General features: G+C 40.8%; 1 protein-coding gene across 1 annotated transcript in view; it reads left to right on the plus strand.

Moving 5' to 3' along the window:
* Window positions 1-22588, plus strand: part of LOC136877708 (integrin beta-PS) — a 240078-nt gene that overhangs the window by 207583 nt on the left and 9907 nt on the right. The window contains exons 14-15 of the mRNA XM_067151918.2: window positions 12228-12380; window positions 22254-22393. Of these exons, the coding sequence (XP_067008019.2) occupies window positions 12228-12380; window positions 22254-22393 (293 nt within the window). The remainder of the gene's footprint in view (window positions 1-12227; window positions 12381-22253; window positions 22394-22588) is intronic.

A 22588-nucleotide genomic window follows, 5' to 3' on the forward strand; every position in this document is an offset into this window, starting at 1 on the left:
CGTTTAGTAAAGAAGAGTGGCCGGGATGGTGGGTTGTCATTCATTCGACTCGAGCGAGCAGCCCGACTATACGCTGCTCACGTCCGCTGCTTCGCTCCTCCCTCCCTGTCTGCCACACCCAGATATTCCCGTGGCACTTCTAATTTTACGACTATTTATTTGTTCTATTTTGGCATTTAAACTTGTGCTGTGGACATGCAGTTTTCACCTTAGCTTTCTACTGCCTCCCACGAATATTCCTACCAAATTTCAACCAAATCCGAGTGAAACACATGTATGTGTTCCCTCGTCAGTATTATGCCCCTACTTCTGATCAGCAACCTATGATTTCAATCTTTTTGTAGGTTATATGCTTACGTATAGAATGGAACTATAGGCTTCTTCTCATAATCGGCAGTCAGGTGGATTTATGGAGGATTCAATGTAGATAGTTGGATCAATTATATATCCTACAGTGCTGTCTTTGTAGGCAATCAAATTGATTTTTTTGAGCGCTTCCATTCTCTGCCACACCATGGATCTCTTCATGGATGCTGAATCTGGATCTTCTGAGGACCTGGGCAATGATGTCTAGCAATGTGCTGAATCTCGCTGTGCTGGCAGGAACCAAGGAACTGAACTCCAATATAACCATTCAATCTCACAAAGACACACTATACAGCCACTTATGTTAATTGCACTAATAGGATGTACCAATGCCATCCTGACAAGCCAACATAATTCAGCATAACTTTGGAGCCCAGTAATGCACTGGAAACTGCAGTCTACTTCCTTCAAATAATTATATGCCAAAGTTACTTGATGGACAATATTCAGTTCCTGATTCTGGAAGTGTTACACTTGAGATCATCTCTCTAGTACTTCCATGAACATATATACTCTCTCTCATTCATTTTCTGTCAGTATTTATAGTCCTTGTTATCTAGAGGCAGATTCATTTTAAACATCAGTAACAGAAAGGAACAGATAAGTCTTTGCCTCATCTTTCTCACATATATTTAAACATCATCAATTGATATGGATTTTGTAATACATCGTTTAAGATAAAAACATTCTTTAAACATTTTCATTGTGATCATCATTTCCCTGATCCAGCAAGCACCTTACTAATTTCATTGAAACTCCACCCATTTGACCTATAAAGGCATTACTGTCATTCCAGATTAATATCGATTTAGTTTCTCTTCAGACTAATAGCAGTTTTAGGAATGTTTACACATTTCATTACTATCTTCTTTTTTTCCTGGCCATATGTGTGCCCACAATGGACACTCCCAAGTATCACTCACGGTTGGCTCTTCTGATCCTTAGAGAGTACGAATGGAAAATTCTAAATTCCTATGAAGGGAATTAGATATTTTTCACCAATAGAGCATGTCAAAAACATCAGATGTAAGGCTTTTCAGGCATTTGCTCTATTAACCAGTGTTTCGTCTTAGGTCTGACACTAGACTCATCAGAGTGAGATGTGTCAGACCCTACCCACTGACGCTGGGGTGTATGCAGGTGAAGCGAAGCGAAAGAAGTTATTTCAATTCTTTCCCCAGAACGGGGAAAGTGGGCCATCAACTCAACGAAGGAGCTCTTCAGCCATAGAGGAAGGAAAAGTCAGTAAGAAAATTAAACATAGAAGGTATGTATCGTACATACCGGAGGGGGAAGACAGTTAGGGAAGTTGGCACAGGGGTACCGTCACAACAAGCTGGGGCCCAGGGGAGACCCGCAAAGCACCCCGCATAAGCAAACCCCCACAAACACCAGAAGGAGAAGGGACAAGAAATTTATTATATAGCTACGTATCCCAGGCGCGTATTCCAGAAAAGTTGTTACAGAGATTGTCAGAAGCACATTACGTATATGGTGTAGATATAATAGGAGGATGTGGTGTGTAGTGGGAGGAAGGAGGGGGGTAGTGTTGTGATAGTAGATAGTAGAGGGTGGTGGTAATATTGGTGATGGAAGTGGCTAGTAGACAAAGAAGATCTAATGTCGGGAGGGGCGATAGGATGAAGTTTGGTTGTGGAGCAGGGAGGTGAACGGCTGGCGGTGGTGGGGTGGGTGGCGGGGCTGATGGTGGGGTATGATAAGGGGTAAGAGGTGGAGGATGGTCGGTACGGGGTGGGGAGCGAGAAGGCTCGACTCGATAGGTTCGCCTGCGGAAATGGACGCCGGTAGTGATGAGATGGTCTACACCGGCAGCTGATGAAAGTTGTTTGTGAATCATGAAGATAGGGCCGTCGTTGTTGAGGAATGTGGGAGATAGAGAGGTGGTGGACGTGGACATGATAAGAGAGGGATGGCTAGTAGTGGTAGTGAGGACAGAAGTAGAGGGAGTAGTATGAGCAGAAACAGTGAAAGTACTAGTATTAGTAGTGGTGACTGGGGACGAAGTAGAGGTGGAGAGCAGGGGGAACAGCTGTGGTGTAAGAGAAAAATATGGAGGATTGTTGTAGATAACGTCGGAGCACAGTTGTTGAAGGATATGCTCGGGAGGGGGCACCACTGCATGAATTGGTCAATTAATGCATGCTCCGTTGGTTTCAAAGGCCGTCACAATGATTGGATCGAGGAACTGGGCCAAGACCTGCATTGACAGTCCATTAGTGGAGCGATCTGTAAGCCGCGTAACACCACTGACTGGGAGGACGATGGAAATCGTATAATCGTCAAAATCTGTGTCCACACCTAAGATGAGACGGTTACTCAGGAGATGATTTACGGGGTTTCCATGGTGAGTAAGGGGAGGCGACAACCAACTAGGCGTCTGCCTGTTTGGTTATTCTTGGGCAGACTGAGTAGCAGCAGAGAAGAGGGCCACCCAGCCAAAAAAAAAAATATGTGGACATGCGGCATGTGAAGAAGGATGCAGGTGAACTTATCAGAAGCCCTTATAAGAGGCACAGTCCAATAACTGCATATGGGAGATAACTCTCCACAATGGAATTATTGCCCGCCTAGCAATTCCGAATGGAAAATTCTAAATTCCTATGGAGGGAATTTGATATTTTTCACCAACAGAGCATGTCAAAAATGTCAAAAACATATCGGATGTAAAGCTTTTCAGGCGTTTGCTCTATTAACCAGCATTTTGTCTTAGGTCTGACACTAGTCTCATCAGAGTGAGATGTGTCAGACCCTACCCACTGAGGCTGGGGTGTATGCAGGTGAACATCATCATCATCAAAAAATTTCATTCCCACCTGCAATTGAGGTGGGCGGGCCACAGCTAAACTAGTAGCTCTGAGGCCAAGTGGAAAGGAAAAATTGAGAAAATTATATTATAGCTGTATGTGTCGTACATACCGGTAAAGAAAAGTGTAATTGAAGAGGCTCAAGGACACCGTGACAACAAGCCGGGGCCCAGGGGCAACCCGCAACGCACCTCACCTGGGCAGGACCCCAGCGAACACCAGGGGAGACGGGAGGAAAAATTTATTTATATGACAATGTATCTCGGGCGCGCAAATGAGAACAGTGAATACAGAGAGTGGCTACAAGTGCTTGAACAATGTAATAAGTTACATGAATGGAGACGGTAAAGTGGTGGGTTGGAGGAAGAGAGGGGGGTACAGATTAGGGTAATGCTGTTAAGAGAAGGTAATAGAGGGCAGTGGTCATATTGGTGAGGGAAGTTGCATAGAGACGAAGAAGGTCTAACATCTGGAGAGGCGGAAGGATGGTGGGTGGTTGGTTGTGAGGGAAAGGAATTAACTGCTGGCGAAGGAGGGGTGAGAGGGGGGTCGAGGACTGTTGAGGAAAAGGATCAGTTGGGGGTGGGAGGATAGGACGGGGGGGGAACGGGAACGTTCCACACGATATGTCCACCTGCGGAAGAGAACTCCATCGTTGACGAGACGGTCCACTTCAGCGGCTGAGGTGAGTTGAAGGCGGACCATATAGATCGGGCCATCTTCATTGTAGATCCGGAACGCCCGGTGAACGGAGACGCCGGCCAGATGCAGTTCTTGCAAAATAACCTGGTCAGAGATGGTAGGGTCCAGGCCACGAATTACACAACTGTGAGTGGGAGACTGTTGGCGAGCGGGAGAAGCAGCAGTCTGGCCTGGTGAAGCAAAAACCGAAGTATCAACAAAACTGGTAGGGGGCAAAGGATGATTAGTTAGGGAGGTAGGAGGGGAGGTGGTGGTAGTAGTAGACATAATAGGGGATGGGTGACTAGTGGTAGAGAGAACAATCGTAGTAGTTCCGGGAGGGTAGACGGATGTAGAGCAGGTTGTAACAGTAGTTGTAGTGGTAGTGGTAGTAATAGTAGGAGGAGTAGACGTGGGGGTAGACGTAGATGAAACGGAGAGTGAGGAGGACTGCGTAGGTTCTTGAGAAGGAAGGGTTGGAATTGGTTTGAGTGGTTCAGGGAGAGTGCGATAGTTTGCCATTATTAGTCTGGAGGATATCCCACTTTATGTTGACGACCATTGATGTAGGCGCCGTTGTTCGTCCGGTCCAGTGCTTCATGCCGGTTCTTGTAGAAGACCAGGATATCCGGGGAAGGCTGACCTGAAGAGCGGTCTTGAAGGCGAACGACGTCACGTATTGAGGAGGCACCAATATCAAGTTCTTGGAAAATGAAGGAATTCGAGTAGGTGACGTCCACGCCCTTGACAAGGATAACGTACATAGTGATGCAAGGGAGGCGACAGCCAACTAGGCGTCTGCCTGTTTATTGTTGATTGGGCCGGCTGAGTTAGTGATGAGAATGGCCACCCAGCCGAAAAAAGAGCGTGGAAGAGTATGTGCTAATGACACCTCATCTGCCAATATAGAGTCTTGTGTGCAGGTGAACTTATCAGAAGCCCTTATAAACGGCACAGTCTGATAACTGCATACGGGAGATAAGTCTCCAGAATGGAATTATTGCCCGCCTAGCGATTCCGAATGGAAAATTCTAAATTCCTATGGAGGAAATTAGATATTTCTCACCAATAGAACATGTCAAAAATGTCAAAAACATATCAGATGTAAGGCTTTTCAGGCATTTGCTCTATTAACCAGTGTTTTGTCTTAGGTCTGACACTAGACTCATCAGAGTGGGATGTGTCAGACCCTACCCACTGACGCTGGGGTGTATGCAGGTGAACTTTTTAAAAAAATTCAAATAGTTATTTCATTCTCCCCGTGAGGGAGCAGGCCACCAGTCCAACAAAGGGACTCTTTGGCCGATTACATGTACAATAATTTGTTGTGAAATGTTTTATATGAGTGTGTGCTAATAGCACATGTTTTACAAAAGTCAAAATAAAAAGGTCTTCTTTTGTAGAACACATTAGCAGAAATCAGTACAAATCACTACAAACTTAACATAAGAACAGTAAACATTGTTTTCTTGAAGAGAAAGCATATGGAATGAAATGATAAACAAGATCGGATTTTAAATGTACAAGCAATAACATAATATTATTGACCAATTCTTGTCCAAGTGAAAAAGCCAAGTCGTCATAAGTTCCGAGAGGTCACACATACACTGAACACAAATGTAATCAGAGATGGCTGGATTGGCTGACAGTGTTGTATAGGTACTGCCAGTCGATGCACGGGACCTGTCATCCTCAGGAGCAATGGTGATGATCTTACGATGAGTGGGACTCGGAGAATTGTTGGATTCAAGACTCCTTGCTTGTTGTATTGTTTCCTCGCCCATCACGGTTTGTTGACCTCGTGGTGGTGTAGTACTTTCGGACGCCATGAATGTTGCTTTACCTGCAGGTAATAAATTGTCAACGGATGGTGCCCTCTGTTGATCTGCTGCTGATATACAGGTGTTGCCATTCATAGCTGTTGCCATACAGTACACAAGTGGCAGGTGAACTTATCAGAAGCCCTTATAAGAGGCACAGTCTGATAACTGCATACGGGAGATAAGTCTCCACAATGGAATTATTGCCCACCTAGCAATTCCGAATGGAAAATTCTAAATTCCTATGGAGGGAATTCGATATTTTTCACCAATGGAGCATGTCAAAAATGTCAAAAACATATCAGATGTAAGGTTTTTCAGGCGTTTGCTCTATTAAGAAGCGTTTTGTCTTAGGTCGGACACTAGACTCATCAGAGTGGGATGGTGGGATGTGTCAGACTCTACCCACTGACGCTGGGGTGTATACAGGTGAACTTATCAGAAGCCCTTATAAGAGGCACAGTCTGATAACTGCATACGGGAGATAACTCTCCACAGTGGAATTATTGCCCGCCTAGCAATTCCGAATGGATAATTCTAAATTCCTATGGAGGGAATTTGATATTTTTCACCAATAGAGCATGTCAAAAATGTCAAAAACATATCAGATGTAAGGCTTTTCAGGCATTTGCTTTATTAACCAGCATTTTGTCTTAGGTCTGACACTAGACTCATCAGAGTGGGATGTGTCAGACCCTACCCACTGACGCTGGGGTGTATGCAGGTGAACTTATCAGAAGCCCTTATAAGAGGCATAGTCTGATAACTGCATATGGGAGATAAGTCTCCACAATGGAATTATTGCCCACCTAGCAATTCTGAATGGAAAATTCTAAGTTCCTATGGAGGGAATTAGATATTTTTTACCAATAGAGCATGTCAAAAATGTCAAAAACATATCAGATGTAAGGATTTTCAGGCATTTGCTTTATTAACCAGCATTTCGTCTTAGGTCTGACACTAGACTCATCAGAGTGGGATGTGTCAGACCCTACCCACTGACGCTGGGGTGTATGCAGGTGAACTTATCAGAAGCCCTTATAAGAGGCATAGTCTGATAACTGCATACGGGAGATAAGTCTCCACAATGGAATTATTGCCCACCTAGCAATTCTGAATGGAAAATTCTAAGTTCCTATGGAGGGAATTAAATATTTTTCACCAATAGAGCATGTCAAAAATGTCAAAAACATATCAGATGTAAGGCTTTTCAGGCATTTGCTCTATTAACCAGCATTTTGTCCCTCCATAGGAATTTAGAATTTCCCATTTGGAATTGCTAGGCGGGCAATAATTCCATTGTGGAGACTTATCTCCCGTATGCAGTTATCAGACTGTGCCTCTTATAAGGGCTTCTGATAAGTTCACCTGCATACACCCCAGCATCAGTGGGTAGGGTCTGACACATCTCACTCTGATGAGTCTAGTGTCAGACCTAAGATGAAACGCTGGTTAATAGAGCAAACGCCTGAAAAGCCTTACATCTGATATGTTTTTGACCTTAGAGAATACTCCCTGCGGTTGGATGTCTCCGCCACTGTAATGCCGTTTCTATTCAAGGCCTTTTCGGCTGTACACCACCATGTTGCTTTCGCACGTCCCTGTCCTCTCCTTTGTTTCTCGATTGCAAGAGCTCTCTTAATGGGATGATCTTCATCTTGACGTATCGTGGCCGTATCAGCGCAACTGCCGCTCCTCCAATTTCTCACTGATATGGACCATATTAAATGATCCTCGTATATGCTCATTGCACACTCGGTCCAAGTGGGTGACACCTGCTGACCATTGCAGCATCCACATTTCCATTACATGCATTTGCTGACCATGGTTCTTTTGCCTTGTCCAACATTCAGAACCGTAAGTGAGGGCAGGCCCAACAACAGTCTTGTATATCCATGGTAGTTGTGTCATCAGTTGTTCTGTGAGATAGTTAATAACTATACTGAATAAGATAGGGCTCAAAATTGAACCTTGATGAACACCAACCTCAAAAGGGAAACTTCCAAGAGATACTAGAACTAGACTTCACTTTTGTAGAGCGATGAATATACATGTCCTGGATAATCCTCACATATTCCTCCGGAACATTTTGGTGTCTCAGTGCAGTCCAAATGATTTTCCTAGGATTATGGTCAAACACTTTCTCTAAGTCAATGAAAATCACATGAAGATCCTTGATCCTTTGGACTGAATAACAAATTTTTGAATTTACTGGCCGTGGTATTTGCAAGGGGTTCAAGTTCACTTTTGAGGAACCTCTTGTACACTATCTATAATAGTTACGAATGACATGCAAAACAGTTGACGTTTCTCTCCTAGAACACATTACTTTCTCGCCAACTCGATTAAAAAGGCATATACCTCTATTTGGAATGTCGTATCTGCTGGGCATCCTTTACAAAGAGGAAGCTGAATAGTTTTGTTATCTATACTAATGTTTTAAACAGAGATAGCAAATTTGTTTTTATATGGAGGGCCGGGCAAGATGGCTGTGCGATGAGAGTCACGCAGTTCTAAGTTTGCATTCGGGAGATACTGTGTTCTAAGATGACTTTCCATGGTTTCCCTTTTTCACACCAAGCAAATGCTGAGGCTGTACCTTAATTAAGGGCATGGCCACTTCCTTCCCACTCATAGCCATTTCCTACTGCATCGTCGCCAGAAGACCTATCTGTGTCGGTGCGACGTAAAGCCAAATTGTAATTTAAAAAAATATATATTGAGCATAATCTGGGGAACTATTAAATTTATTCCAGTAATTCTTTACCCAATAGAAAGCTATCTTTTTCAAATTATTCCATCCGTCCATCCATGATCTGCATTTAGGACTGTTGCCCAGGTGCCAGATTCCCTATCACTTGTTTAACTAATATTATTTTAATAATTTCGAATAATTTGGAAATCTATCTTGCCTGGTATGAAAATGGGAAACCATGGAAAACCATCTTCAGGGCTGCCAACAGTGCGGTCTCCCATCTCTGTTTAAAAGCTTAAGAAGACGGTAAGCTTCAGATTCAAATTTAATTTTACTTAGCTCTTTCTCACCTATATGTTTTTCTCTGATTTTTCTCATTTCCTTACAGAGTTCTACTTCTATATCTTTATTGCACTGTACCAAATTCATTGCTACACTGGTGGAAAAAGTATCCAAACACAATGATGTAAGGAATGTAGAATACGGAAATTTTGGCAATATATTGTCGAGGTAACATATTTAATTGCCGGCCCTGTAGTGTAGGGGTAGCGTGCCTGCCTCTTACCCGGAGGCGCTGAGTCCGATTCCCAGCCAGGTCAGGGATTTTTACCTGGATCTGAGGGCTGGTTCGAGGTCCACTCAGCCTACATGATTAGAATTGAAGAGCTATCTGATGGTGGGATAGCGACCCCGGTATAGAAAGCCACGAATAACAGCCGAGAGGATTTGTTGTGCTGACAACATGGCACCTCATAATCTGCAGTACTTCGGGCTGAGCAGCGGTGGCTTGGTAGGCCAAGACCCTTCAGGGCTGTAGTGCCCAGGGTTACATTAGGTTAGGTTAGTTTAACATATTTAATTGATTGAAGGTAAAAGACTGCAAGTTAATATACGTGCGAGAAAAGCCATCGCAAATGTGCCATGCTGGTCCATTAATAACCAGTGTAATCGCCTGACTGTTGAATGAAAGCATGCAAATGTACATGCATTGTGTCGTACAGCTGCTGGATGTCAGCTAGTGGATGGAGTTCATGCCTATTGCACCTGGTCAATCAATACAGGGATGGTTAATGCCGGTTGTGGATGATGCTGGAGTTGTCGTCGAGTGATGTTCCATATGTGCCTGATTGGGGACAGATTGGGGAATCGAGCAGGTCAAGGCGACATGTCGACACTCTGTAGAACACGTTGGGTTAGAACACAGCATGGGGGCATGCATTATCCTATTGATAAAGACCCCCGGGAATGCTGTTCATGAATGGCAGCACAACAAGTCGAATCACCAGATAGACGTGCATATCTGCAGTCAGGGTGCGTGGGATAACCACGAGAGTGCTCCTGCTGTCATAGGAAATTGCTCCCCAGACCAGAACTCACGGTGTAGGTCCAGTGTGTCGATGCCGCAGACAGGTGGAATGTAGGCGCTCACCTGAACTCCCTCTAACCATCACTGGCACCAAGGCAGAACTGACTTCCATCGGAAAATACAATGTACCTCCACTCCATCCCCCAATGAGCTCTCGCTTGAAACCACTGAAGTTGCAGACGGCGGTGGTTTGGGGTAAGTGGAATGCATGCCGCAGGGTGCCTTGCTCGGAGCTGTCCTTCAAGTAACCAATTTTGAACAGTTCGTTGTGTCACTGTGGTGCCATCTTCCACTCAAATTGCTGCTGTAGAAGCAGGCCACTGCACCACAACCATACGCCGAATACAGTGGTCCTCGATCTTGGTGGTGCCATTAGCATCATCCAGAGCCCGGTCATCTTGCAAGCGTATATTCTCGTGACCACTGCTGCCAGCAGTGGAGACATTCCTACCAAGTCATTCTGCAGTAGTGCAAAAGGAAAATCCACCTTCACGTAGCCCTATTATATGGCCTCATTCAACCACAGTAAGCTGTTGATACTGGCCTCTTTGTCGTCGTAAAGGCATTCTTGACCCACTCACAGACACTCCGTCCAATCTCACAGGTAACTAATGCTCTTGCACAGTACAGCCCGTTGTTAAAGCAAACCTGATGTGCAAAATCATGGGCCTGCTACTAGCGCCGCGCTAATACGACTTGTGGGAAATTTGAATCAACATAATCTTTCAGATGTATAAACATGCCTACCAATGTTCATTAATCTTAGTGTTTGGATATTTTTTTCCACCAGTGTATTTTATTGTAATACTGATGTACTCCAGGATCAGTAAGGTGTAATTATTAAAACATTGTTAAAAGTAATGAATTTAAATGCTTTTAAATTCCTTTTTTCATATTCAATTTATCAATTTAACATCTTACTGGCAGTTGAATGCAAAAAAAAAAAAAAAAAAAACGTATTCTAAGTAGGATATAAACATAATGATGGTAGTTTCAAAAAGCATTTTAGAAAATGCCTTTCCTGAAGAACACATTTTTCACACTTTTCAACCAATGAAGTTATTATAGGTGAGTGCAGCCCTTGTAAGGCAGACCCTCCGATGAGGGTGGGTGGCATTTGCCATGTGTAGGTAACTGCGTGTTATTGTGGTGGAGGATAGTGTTATGTATGGTGAGTGAGTTGCAGGGATGTTGGGAACAGCACTAACACCCAGCCCCCGAGCCATTGGAATTAACCAATGAAGGTTAAAATCCCCGACCCAGCTGGGAATCGAATCCGGGACCCTCTGAACTGAAGGCCAGTACGCTGACCATTTAGCCAACGAGTTGGACGTTCTTGATATACTGGTCTATTACAAACTTCAAAGAAAATATTCAATTTTGTATCATTACACCTCAAAACAGCCATAGCATCTACCCTCAGATCTAGAGGGCCGCTGAGTTGGAGCACTGAGTGGAACTTCCTTTTCTAGCTGTGCTACAAGTGCTGTCTAGATACTTCTTGAGATTGTTGTGATCAGGATTCATTTCTCCATCACTGGAACCATAAACTGCTTTCCTAACGTCCACAGAAACGTCTCATTTTGCTGAATTCTGGCTTGCTGATACTAGGTTCTGGTGAAGGTTGACATAGCCATTCAGACATTCCAGAATATCCAGGGATAATATTACACTGCTGAGTGTGACTTAGTTTAGAGTGTGATCTGCTAGAATGTTTGTCCATTTTCACCTCTCCAATTTTTGGCTTTAGTAAAACTTATATTTTAATTAATTAATCAATTACATGATACAGGTGCATATTGTTGTTGTGCCTCAAAATACCATTATGTGACAATGTTGAGGGGAGAAATACTGCCCTGCAACACAAGTATCACTTAGAACAAAAATTCATTGATATAGTTCCAGCAATAGTGAACCTTAGATGACAGAACATTTTTGGTCAGAGTTTTCAGCTGAAATATTTTCACATAGCAGTTTTTATAGGCACAAAAACAACATGGTAATTGAACTGCACTTAACTTTTACATCTTCAGCATACTTGTCCCACCACTATCACAAAAATATTCATCTATGGCAGAGTTTTGTTTGACCATCATTGTCTTGTTCAAATACATAAATATGCCATGACAGCATTGTTAAACAGATCACCATTTCACTTGTAAATCTGATGTAAGAGTAAAATCCAAAAATGTTCATTGAAATTATATGACAGGAAAAGTAGTTTTCATTAAAGTGGGTTGAGAAGTTGCTCTAAGATCAATGTCCTAACAACTGACAAACACACAGACCAATGATCACAGCTGCACTGACTGCTTAGTATGTAGAAAAATGAAGTCAGGGAAGATGGATATAGTCAGTGCTACCAGCTTAAAAGCATGTACTGGACTGTGGCTATATCCCACCTTACTCATTCAGGATTAAGATGACTTTTCTCTTTTAGTGTTGTATCATTATGTGTAATTATCTATTTACAGAAGAAGATGCAAAGGAAAATGAAGATGAATATTTCTGTCTATATCCTGATGACTCCGGGTGTCTTATCATCTTCATTTATAAGGAGAAAGAAGGTCTTACAAACATCACGGCACAGAAAGAGAAGGAATGTCGTGGAGATGGAAACATTTGGGGTAAGAATATTTTCTGAAAACAATGAGGTAGTTTACTGCATGAGTCAGATATCATACCTGCTACTAATCACAGAGCAGGAAAAGATATTTTATTTCAGCTCGGGGAGAGGTTACTTGTGCTGTTATCCATACTATTCATTATAGTGATGGATGTAGTAGAGAAGGAAGTGAAAGAAAGAATGTGGATAGAGTTAACGCAATGTTATTTGCAGATAATATAGTGATTTTGGGCAAGGGCAAATAAGAAATCCAGCTAATAATGGACAAATAGTGCCAGGTAATTGAGGAGTCTGGTATGAAACTCAGGATAGCTAAGAGTAGCACAGACTAGAGGAGAGCGAGTTGAAAGAGGGATAATTAAAATACATGGCAAATCATTGGAGGTCTTCCAAAACTTCAAATAACTGGGAAGTGTTTTGTCAGAAGATGGAGAAGTGGATAAGGGAAGTGATGCAAGAATAGGACAAGCATCAGGATTTTACCAGAGTGTTAAAGATGTAATGTTGAATGAGGAAATGTCTGTGAAATTCAAAGAGGTTTTACAGTATTATTTTACAAAGGAAACTTAATATGTCCTCCTATTCAATACATACACATCTCTCTCACCGGGCGAGTTGGCCGTGCGCGTAGAGGCGCGCGGCTGTGAGCTTGCATCTGGGAGATAGTAGGTTCGAATCCCACTATCGGCAGCCCTGAAGATGGTTTTCCGTGGTTTCCCATTTTCACACCAGGCAAATGCTGGGGCTGTACCTTAATTAAGGCCACGGCCGCTTCCTTCCAACTTCTAGGCCTTTCCTATCCCATAGTCGCCATAAGACCTATCTGTGTCGGTACGACGTAAAGCCCCTAGCAAAAAAAAAAAAACTAGCATACACATCTCCATCATTAGATGCAGTAATAATAGTCATACGTGTTTCAACTTGTTTGAGCCATCTTCAGTGAAAAAAGGTTAAAGTTCATTGGCGGTCACATGTGTCACATACATTTTACCTGGCATTTGTTTTCTTCTCAAACATAGTTTCTCAAATTTGCCCTGCCCTCTTGACTATTTAAAATAAGGCAAACACAGCCGAGCCTAATTAGACATGATCAGTGAGAACGGGACCGCTAAATTTGAAAACTGTTGGTGTAAAAGAAAAAAGAAAAAGAAAAAAAAAAGAAGGAGGTCAGGCCGTTCGAAAGGGCAACTATTTAATAAATTTTGAACTTCACTGCGGTTTCCACTATGTGTCACATACGTTTAACCTGGCACTTGTTTTCTTCTCAAACATAGTTTCTCAATTTTTCGCTGCCCTCTTAACTATTTGTGATGGTGACTCAACGAAGACAGACTGTTATTTTAATTTTAGCACAGTGAATTCATCCTTGTTATTTAATTGTAACACACTGCACGTTTTAGACTAAAAGGTCCACAACCTCACCATAATCACTTATTGTTTTAATTCTGTCATGTCTCTTTTTTTTTCATTCTTTTCTTTGTTTTTGTTTTAACACATTTTTTAGCATCAATTATGTAAAACCTTTATTCACTGAAGATGGTTCAAATGAGTCGAAACATGTATGACTATTGTTACTTCATCTAATGATGGAGATGTGTATGTATAGAATAGGAGGACATATTAAATGAAGAGCAAGATCCAAGGCAGCAAAAATGAGGTTTCTCAGATTCATGATGGGTGGAATTTCCTCAATGTATTGGTTGCATTGCTGGACAAACCATGTGATCCCATATATTGAGGACTGTGAGAATTAATCTAAAAATAATTAAAAAGGAAGGAGTATAAAACCTGAACAAGTTCTAAGGTAAGATAGATGTAACCAAACTGAGATTAACAAGTTAGGAGTTCTTAATGGTTGGGTAATTCTACCTTTAAAATACTATTCAATTTTATTCCTTTTTTTCTATTTAAACGGGGACATATTTCATCTCTCTTGTATGAGACATCTTCAGCCTTAATACCCTTATAGTAAAAAAAACCACATAATGTTCCTGATAACAATCTAAAACAATGACATACCCATATATCTAGGAGTTGATATGACTCGGTCAAATCAAGCATAAAAATAACTGAAAGTAGTTCATGTTGTTAAAATATCTTGTGGTGAAAATATTAAGTCATGAAGGTAGACTGCTGGAAATTGTAAGTTCCATTGGATTTATAATTCTTAAATTAAAAATGTCAATATTAGAGTAACAATGTTCTGAATACAATAATATTGTAGTATTATGTGACTAATTGAATTCATCACAGGCTTATTGATGTTTTGAAGTATGTAGTGGAATGGGGCTTATTTCACCTAGGTTTAATTTTCTAAAAGTATTGGTTGCATTGCCGGACAAACCATGTGATTCCATATACTGAGGATTGTGAAAATTAATCTAAAAATAAAGAAAAAGGAAGGGGTATAAGACCTGAACAAGTTCTAAGATAAGTTAATTTTAAGGCACCTGAGTACTTACTTCTTCGCCCCGTTTCTCTCTCCTTCTCTCTCTCTCTCTTACCCAGCTGGCCTATGTGTGGCCAGCTGAGATTGTTTGGCCACTTGATTGAGGATGCCAGTGGAGCAACTGCCTAAAAGAATCTTTGTTTGAAGCTAGAAGGAATGAGACTTAGAGGCAGGCCCAGAAAGCAATGAAAAATCTTGGTTGTAGAAAAGTATTGCAGAGTATTGCAGAACTGCAGCCAGAATTTTCAGAAGAGAATAGTGGAGAGCCCTGATACATTACCCAACCTAGGAAAACCTAGAAATGGGATGAGAAGGAAATAGGGTTACTTGTAACACATAGTCAGAGGCAGGGTCTATCCTTTTAAAAAATCTGAGTAGTTAGAAGCCATGCTTTCCAGTATTAACTTGTTAAGAATAAGAATGTGAAAATTTTTCCAGTCTGTCAAACACAGTTTATACAAATTATAAAAGGAAGTCCCTGGTAGGCATTTTTTTGGGCTAATCTCAACAACTGACAAGCAGATTTTTATAGTTTTCACCACTGTATAGAGCATTTATTGAGAAAGGTTAAAATAATGAAATATTAATCTACATCAAAAGGAAGCCAAGAGTTTACTGAAGAAAGTAAAATAAGGTCCATCTGAGCACTTTCTTAGCTTATACTGCCCAAATTATTAACAATAGACTCCAAGTATGTTGTTGATTATAAAATTAAGTATGACAGTATGTACCCATCTGTGAAGGGTAACACCTAGTAAGGATTTTTATGTTAAAGTTTGCAGTAAATATCAACTTTAAAATTAGAAAGCATATTTTGAGATTAATCACATAATCCTTATCAAAATACATTATTTATTCACCTAATTAATATTGAAGTATCCTTTACAGTATATAATTTGCATGTATGGTTTAAGTAAAAGTCCACATAATGGCTTAAATATTGCATAAGGTCAAAGAATGAGCTTTCAAATGAATTTAGTCTGACTAACACTTTATTTTTACATGGAAATAAATAAAGAACAGAGGCAGACACTTATTATGTCTAGAATTGACATAAGTGCAGAATATTTTTCTTATGGACTTTACAAGGCCCTCTTACATGTCACATCCAAACAAATTCTTTTTGTGTTGAAATCAGGTTGAAAAACAAGTAATATTCTCTACATTGAAATCTTATAAGGCCTATCACCATAAATTCAAAATTGCTCCCTTGCAAAGCCTGAGGGGTTGCTAGTTTATAAAGCTAAGATGTTATTAAACACATTTTATTTTAACTTTTTGTTTATATTATGAACTGTGTTATGTTTGTATATCATCATTGTTCCAAGGAAATTAAAATATAATTCAAATCAACTGATTCAAAAGTTTTCATATTCTTATTCTTAAAAAATATTATTGTTGTCATTGTAATTGCTTTGGTCTGAGGTATGAGGCAACATATAGCTACGATGCACATTTTAATGTTGTCAGCAGCATCCCAAGAAACAAAAGCACCTATGACATAAATATGTGGATATCAACTTCAGACTTTATCCTATTTACTTGTATAATTTAATAATCTTAACCATTTTCAAGCTTGAGGTGGAGAAAATATACTTCTGAATATATTTCCAAACATTTTCTGAAAATAATTGCCTGTAAAATCCTCTCATCAGAAAAGAAATGTTTAAGAATATCCAAAATATCATCATCATCATCATCATCTGTTTACCCTCCAGGTTCGGTTTTTCCCTCGGACTTAGTGAGGGATCCCACCTCTACCGCCTCAAGGGCAGTGTCCTGGAGCTTCAGACTCTTGGTTGGGGGATACAACTGGGGAGTATGGTCAGTACCTCGCCCAGTTGGCCTCACCTGCTATGCCAACAGGGGCCTTGTGGAGGGATGGGAAGATTGGAAGGGATAGGCAAGGAAGAGGGAAGGAAGCGGCCGTGGCCTTAAGTTAGGTACCATCCCGGCATTCGCCTGGAGGAGAAGTGGGAAACCACGGAAAACCACTTCCAGGATGGCTGAGGTGGGAATCGAACCCACCTCTACTCAGTTGACCTCCCGAGGCTGAGTGGACCCCGTTCCAGCCCTCGTACCACTTTTCAAATTTCGTGGCAGAGCCGGGAATCGAACCCGGGCCTCCGGGGGTGGCAGCTAATCACGCTAACCACTACACCACAGAGGCGGCCATATCCAAAATATAATGAATGAAAATCCACAACATGTTTCCAGTTTCAGTCAGGTCAGGAATGGAATAAATGAAGCCCCATCTAGCAGTGAGGATAGGAACTGTGTTGGCTGCCAAAGCCTGTCGCACTCCTCTGGTGCAATGATTAATGACTGACAGATGAAATGAAAAGATATTGGAGAGTGTTACTAGAATGGAAGATGACAGGGAAAACTGAAGTACCCAGAGAAAAGTCTGTCTCGCCTCCACTTTTTCAAGCACAAATATCAAATGGAGTGACTGGGATTTGAGCCACAGAACCCAGTGGTGAGAGGTCAGCATGCTGCCACCTGAGCAACGGAGGTTACCATATATAATATTAAGAATAACTGTCTATATGTTTTATAATATTAGGTCATGGTTGTTTGCAAATTCATTTTATAAGGAGAATTTCAGTCAAATAGAGAAATGGTTACAGATCTTGATACAAATTCTGCTTCTTTGTAAGAAACAAAGTTGACATTTCAAACTGAAGCTGTCAAGTAATCAGTTTCATCCATGTGCATTTTCAAAAGCCTGAAAACTTGTAGCATGCCTCTCCACGAGTCTTTTGAAGATCTTCATATAAGTTCCATTCCTAGTGAAATCAGCAAAAAACTAAATAAAAGAAAGTTAAATATCATATTGAACTTAAATCCAGGACAAAAGGAGATTTGGTTTTATTTTTTTTTGCTTAACGTCGCACCAACACAGATATGTCTTATGGCGACAATGGGATAGGAAAGGTCTAGGAAGTGGAAGGAAGCGGCTGTGGCCTTAATCAAGATACAGCCCCGGCATTTGCCTGGTGTGAAAATGGGAAACCACGGAAAACCATCTTCAGGGTTGCCGAAACCCACTATCTCCCGATTATTGGATACTGGCCGCACTTAAGCGACTGCAGCTATCGAGCTCGGTTGGAGATTTGGTTAACCAGCAGGTACTTGAATGGAATCAGTCAACATGTTTTATCATAAGAATGTTTCAAACTTCCTGTGCCTGTGTGTAAGTTGGTGGTACAGTAATTTTCAGCTCATAAGAGTTACTTTGCCAGTAGATGAATTTTGGCTCCAGAAAGCATCAAGGAACTTCTCATAGCTACCTTGCATCTTTGTTTAAATGGATTAGAATATAGGATGTAGCAAAGATACAGAGCAGAATTTCAAGAGTCAATTCTTTATTCATAGAGAACAAGAATAGGTTGTATCAACTTGGGTCCACAAATGCCTAGTTTCTTAGTTACCTTACTTTCAAGAATAATCTTAATATAGTACTCATCGTTATTTTTTGGAATTATACTAAACTTTGTTTGCTGTTCTTTAAATCCAATATTCAAAATGTCCTCCCCTGCAAACCATGTGACCTTGCCGCGGTGGGGAGGTTTGCGCGTCCCAATGAAACAGATAGCCGAGCCGCAGGTGCAACCATATTGGATGGGTATTTGTTGAGAGACCAGACTAAGGACTGGTTCATCGAAAGGGGAGTAGCAGCCTTTTGGACGTTGCAAGGGTGGCAGTCTGAATGATTGACCGATATGACCTTGTAATAATACTCAACATGGCTTAGCTGTGTTGATACTGCTACACGGCTGAAAGCAACGAGAAACTACAGCCGTAACTAACTCCCGAGGACATGCAGCTCTCTCTGTATGAATGATGTACTGATGATGGCTTCCTCCCAGGTAAAATATTCCGGAGGTAAACTAGTCCCCCATTCGGATCTCCGGGTGGGGACTACACGAGAGGGGGCGATCATCAGGAAGATGGATACTGACATTCTGCGAGTTGGAGCGTGGAATGTTAGAAGTTTGAATCGTTGCGGTAGATTAGAGAATCTGAAGAGGGAGATGGATAGACTAAAGTTAGATGTAGTTGGTTTAAATGAAGTACGTTGACAGGAAGAACAGGATTTTTGGTCAGGCAACTACCGAATTATCAACACAAAATAAACAGAGGAAATGCAGGAGTTGGTTTAATAATGAATAAGAAAATAGGACAGCGGGTAAGCTACTAAGACCAGCATAGTGAAAGAATTATTGTCGTCAAGATAGACACCAAACCAATGCCAACCACAATAGTGCAGGTCTATATGCCTACTAGCTCAGCGGATGATGAGGAAATCGAAAGAACATATGAAGAGATAGAAGATTTAATACAATATGTAAAAGGTGATGAGAATCTAATTGTGATGGGAGACTGAAATCCAGTGGTAGGCCAAGGAAGAGAAGGTAATACAGTAGGAGAATTCAGATTGGGACAAAGGAACGAAAGAGGAAGTCGGCTGGTTGAATTCTGCACTGATAATTTAGTCCTTGCCAATACTTGGTTCAAACACCACAAACGACAGCTTTATATGTGGACGAGACCTGGAGATACTGGAAGGTATCAAATAGACTTCATTATGATTAGGCAGAAATTCAGAAACCAGGCGTTGGATTGCAAAACTTTCCCAGGAGCTGACGTGGACTCTGACCAGAACTTGTTAGTCATGAAATGCCATCTGAAGCTGAAGAAATGGAAGAAAGGAAAGAATGCAAAAAGATGGGATCTAGACAAGTTGAAAGAAAAGAGTGTGAGGGATAGTTTCATGGAACATATTGCAAAAGGACTAAATGAAAAGGCTGAAGGAAACACAATAGAGGAAGAGTGGATAGCCATGAAAAATGAAGTCAGCAGGGCCGCTGAAGAAATGTTAGGAAGGAAGAAAAGATCAACTAAGAATCAGTGGATAACTCAGGAGATACTAGACCTGATTGATGAATGACAAAAATAAAAGAATGCTAGAAATGAAGAGGGCAGAAAAGAATACAGGCAATTAAAGAATGAAGTGGATAGAAAGTGCAAGGTAGCTAAGGAAGACTGGCTGAAGGAGAAGTGCAAGGATGTTGAATGTTGTATGGTCCTAGGAAAGGTAGATGCTGCATACAGGAAAATCAAGGAAACCTTTGGAGAAAGGAAATCTAGCTGTATGAATATTAAGAGCTCAGATGGAAAGCCACTTCTAGGGAAAGAAGATAAAGCAGAAAGATGGCACAAACATATCCAAGAGTTGTATCAAGGTGAGGATGTAGATAATTTGGTTCTGGAACAAGAAGAGGCTGTTGATGCTGATGAAATAGGAGACCCAATTTTGAGATCAGAGTTTGACAGAGCTGTGAGCGACCTAAATAGGAACAAGGCACCTGGAATTGATGACATTCCCTCTGAATTACTAACTGCCTTAGGAGAAACCAGCATGGCAAGGTTATTCCATTTAGTGTGTTAGATGTATGAGACAGGAGAAGTCCCATCCGATTTTTGGCAGAATGTTGTTATACCTATTCCCAAGAAAGCCGGTGCTGACAGGTGTGAAAACTATTGCACCATTAGTTTAGTATCTCATGCCTGCAAAATTTTAACATGTATTATTTACAGAAGAATGGAAAAACAAGTTGAAGCTGAGTAGGGAGAAGATCAATTTGGCTTCAGAAGAAATGTAGGAACACGTGAAGCAATCCTGACTTTACGCCTGATCTTAGACGATCGAATCAAGAAGGGCAAGCCCATATACATGGCATTCGTAGATCTAGAAAAGGCATTCAATAATGTTGATTGGACCAAGCTATTTAAGATTCTGAAGGTGACTGGGATCAGATACCGAAAACGAAGAATTATCTACAATCTGTATAAAAATCAGTCTGCAGTGATAAGAATTGAGGGCTTTGAAAAAGAAGCAGCAATTCAGAAAGGACTGGGGCAAGGCTGCAGTATGTCCCCCCTCCTTTTCAATGTTTACATAGAACAGGCAGTAAGGGAAATCAAAGAGGAATTTGGAAAGGGAATCACAATCCAAGGATAGGAAATCAAAACCTTGAGATTTGCTGATGATATTGTTATTTTATCTGAGACTGCAGAAGATCTTGAGAAGATGCTGAATGGTATGGATGAAGTCTTGGGTAAGGAGTGCAAGATGAAAATAAAAAAGTCCAAAACAAAAGTAATGGAGTGCAGTCGAACGAAGGCAGGTGATGCAGGAAATGATAAATTGGGAAACTAAGTCTTAAAGGAAGTACTGTAGAAGAATATTGTTACTTGGGTAGTAAAATAACTAACAACACGCAATTTAACCAGATTACGTTTTATAATAACAATACAGGATGTAATAAAAATACAAGGCAAAATTTCAGGGTGGTGAATTACTTGGACAAGAGCCTAAGTTCAATGAAAATAATGTTTTCTTGATCATGATTTTGTCCGTATTTATCTTACGCAGCTCTCGAATGCATAGTAGGTGAAAGCATTGATGAGAATAATTTGAGTTATAATGAAAGTGTTAGTGATCATGATTATGCACAGCAAGAAATTACATGTGATGTAAATAATGTTGGTAATATAAGAGAATGCTCACCTGAGTGGTCATGGACACCTGTTGATTCTAATTTTTTTCCAACAAGAAGGTAATTAGACATTTTGTTATTTTGCATACCACCATTTTGTATGTAGATACAACATGTGCATGATATGAGCTGCATATCCACTTATTTTAAACAAAATCAGATAAGTTGTTTAGAAGTTAATAGCAATGTTTGTGACAGCATGTATAATTGTGATATTTTTCTAAAATTTATTATCACTGTAGGGTAAAACTTGGCCAACTTTTAATACCAGCTTGAAGGGTTAAGAGAGTTCTCTAAACTGAAGTAATAATCTACTACAATGCTGGTCAAGAAAAGTATAACACTTGGATGTTTTCAAATAATATGAATTTAATGAATGCAAAATTAAGTTATACAATGATCATCTTCTTCTTCCTCTTCTCCATCTTCATCATCTTTTTCTTCTTTCCCCACACCCTGATAGGACCATGGGTGCAAACTGTGTTATGCAAGTGGGCTTGGCTCTCTTTTACAGCCAAATGTCCTTTCTGACACCAACCCTGTGTGGAAGGACGTATTCAGTATTGCTTGTTTCTGTGGTGTGTATAGGGACAAACACAAACATCCAGTCCTCAAGTCAGAGGAGTTAGCCATGAGTGGTTAAAGTGCCCCACCTAGCCAGGAATCGAAACCAAGACCCTCTGAACTAAAGGCAACAATGCTGGCTATTTTAATCAAGATGCTGGACATAAATTATAACCAATGTAAAAATTAAATTATAGTCACCGTAACTGTAAAACACATTTCAGAAACTTAATTTTTCATACAAGTTATGCTTTCTTTGGCTGGCAGTGTATAAACCTTTTTTGTTCTGTTTTAGCGGTAGTGTTTGGAGTTATTGGAGGGACCTTATTGATTGGACTTCTCTTCATCATACTTTGGAAAGTGATGACTACAGTTTATGATAACAGAGAGTACGCTAAGTTTGAAAAAGAACGAGAGAGATCCAAATTTGATCGTGTAAGTACACTTTTTGTAATTATTAATTATACTTTAGAAAGTGTGAGAGAGAGGAATAAGAAAGGAACACATGTACGACAAACACAATGGCAGGTCACTGTGGAAAGAGGGAACAACAGAAATAGGAGATGAAGACAATGAAAACACAGAAGGACAAGGATAATCTCTACATCTTCTTATAATGCTGTCTTCAAA

The sequence above is a fragment of the Anabrus simplex genome, chromosome 7 (assembly GCF_040414725.1).
Source record: "Anabrus simplex isolate iqAnaSimp1 chromosome 7, ASM4041472v1, whole genome shotgun sequence".
Classification (NCBI taxonomy): Eukaryota; Metazoa; Arthropoda; class Insecta; order Orthoptera; family Tettigoniidae; genus Anabrus; species Anabrus simplex.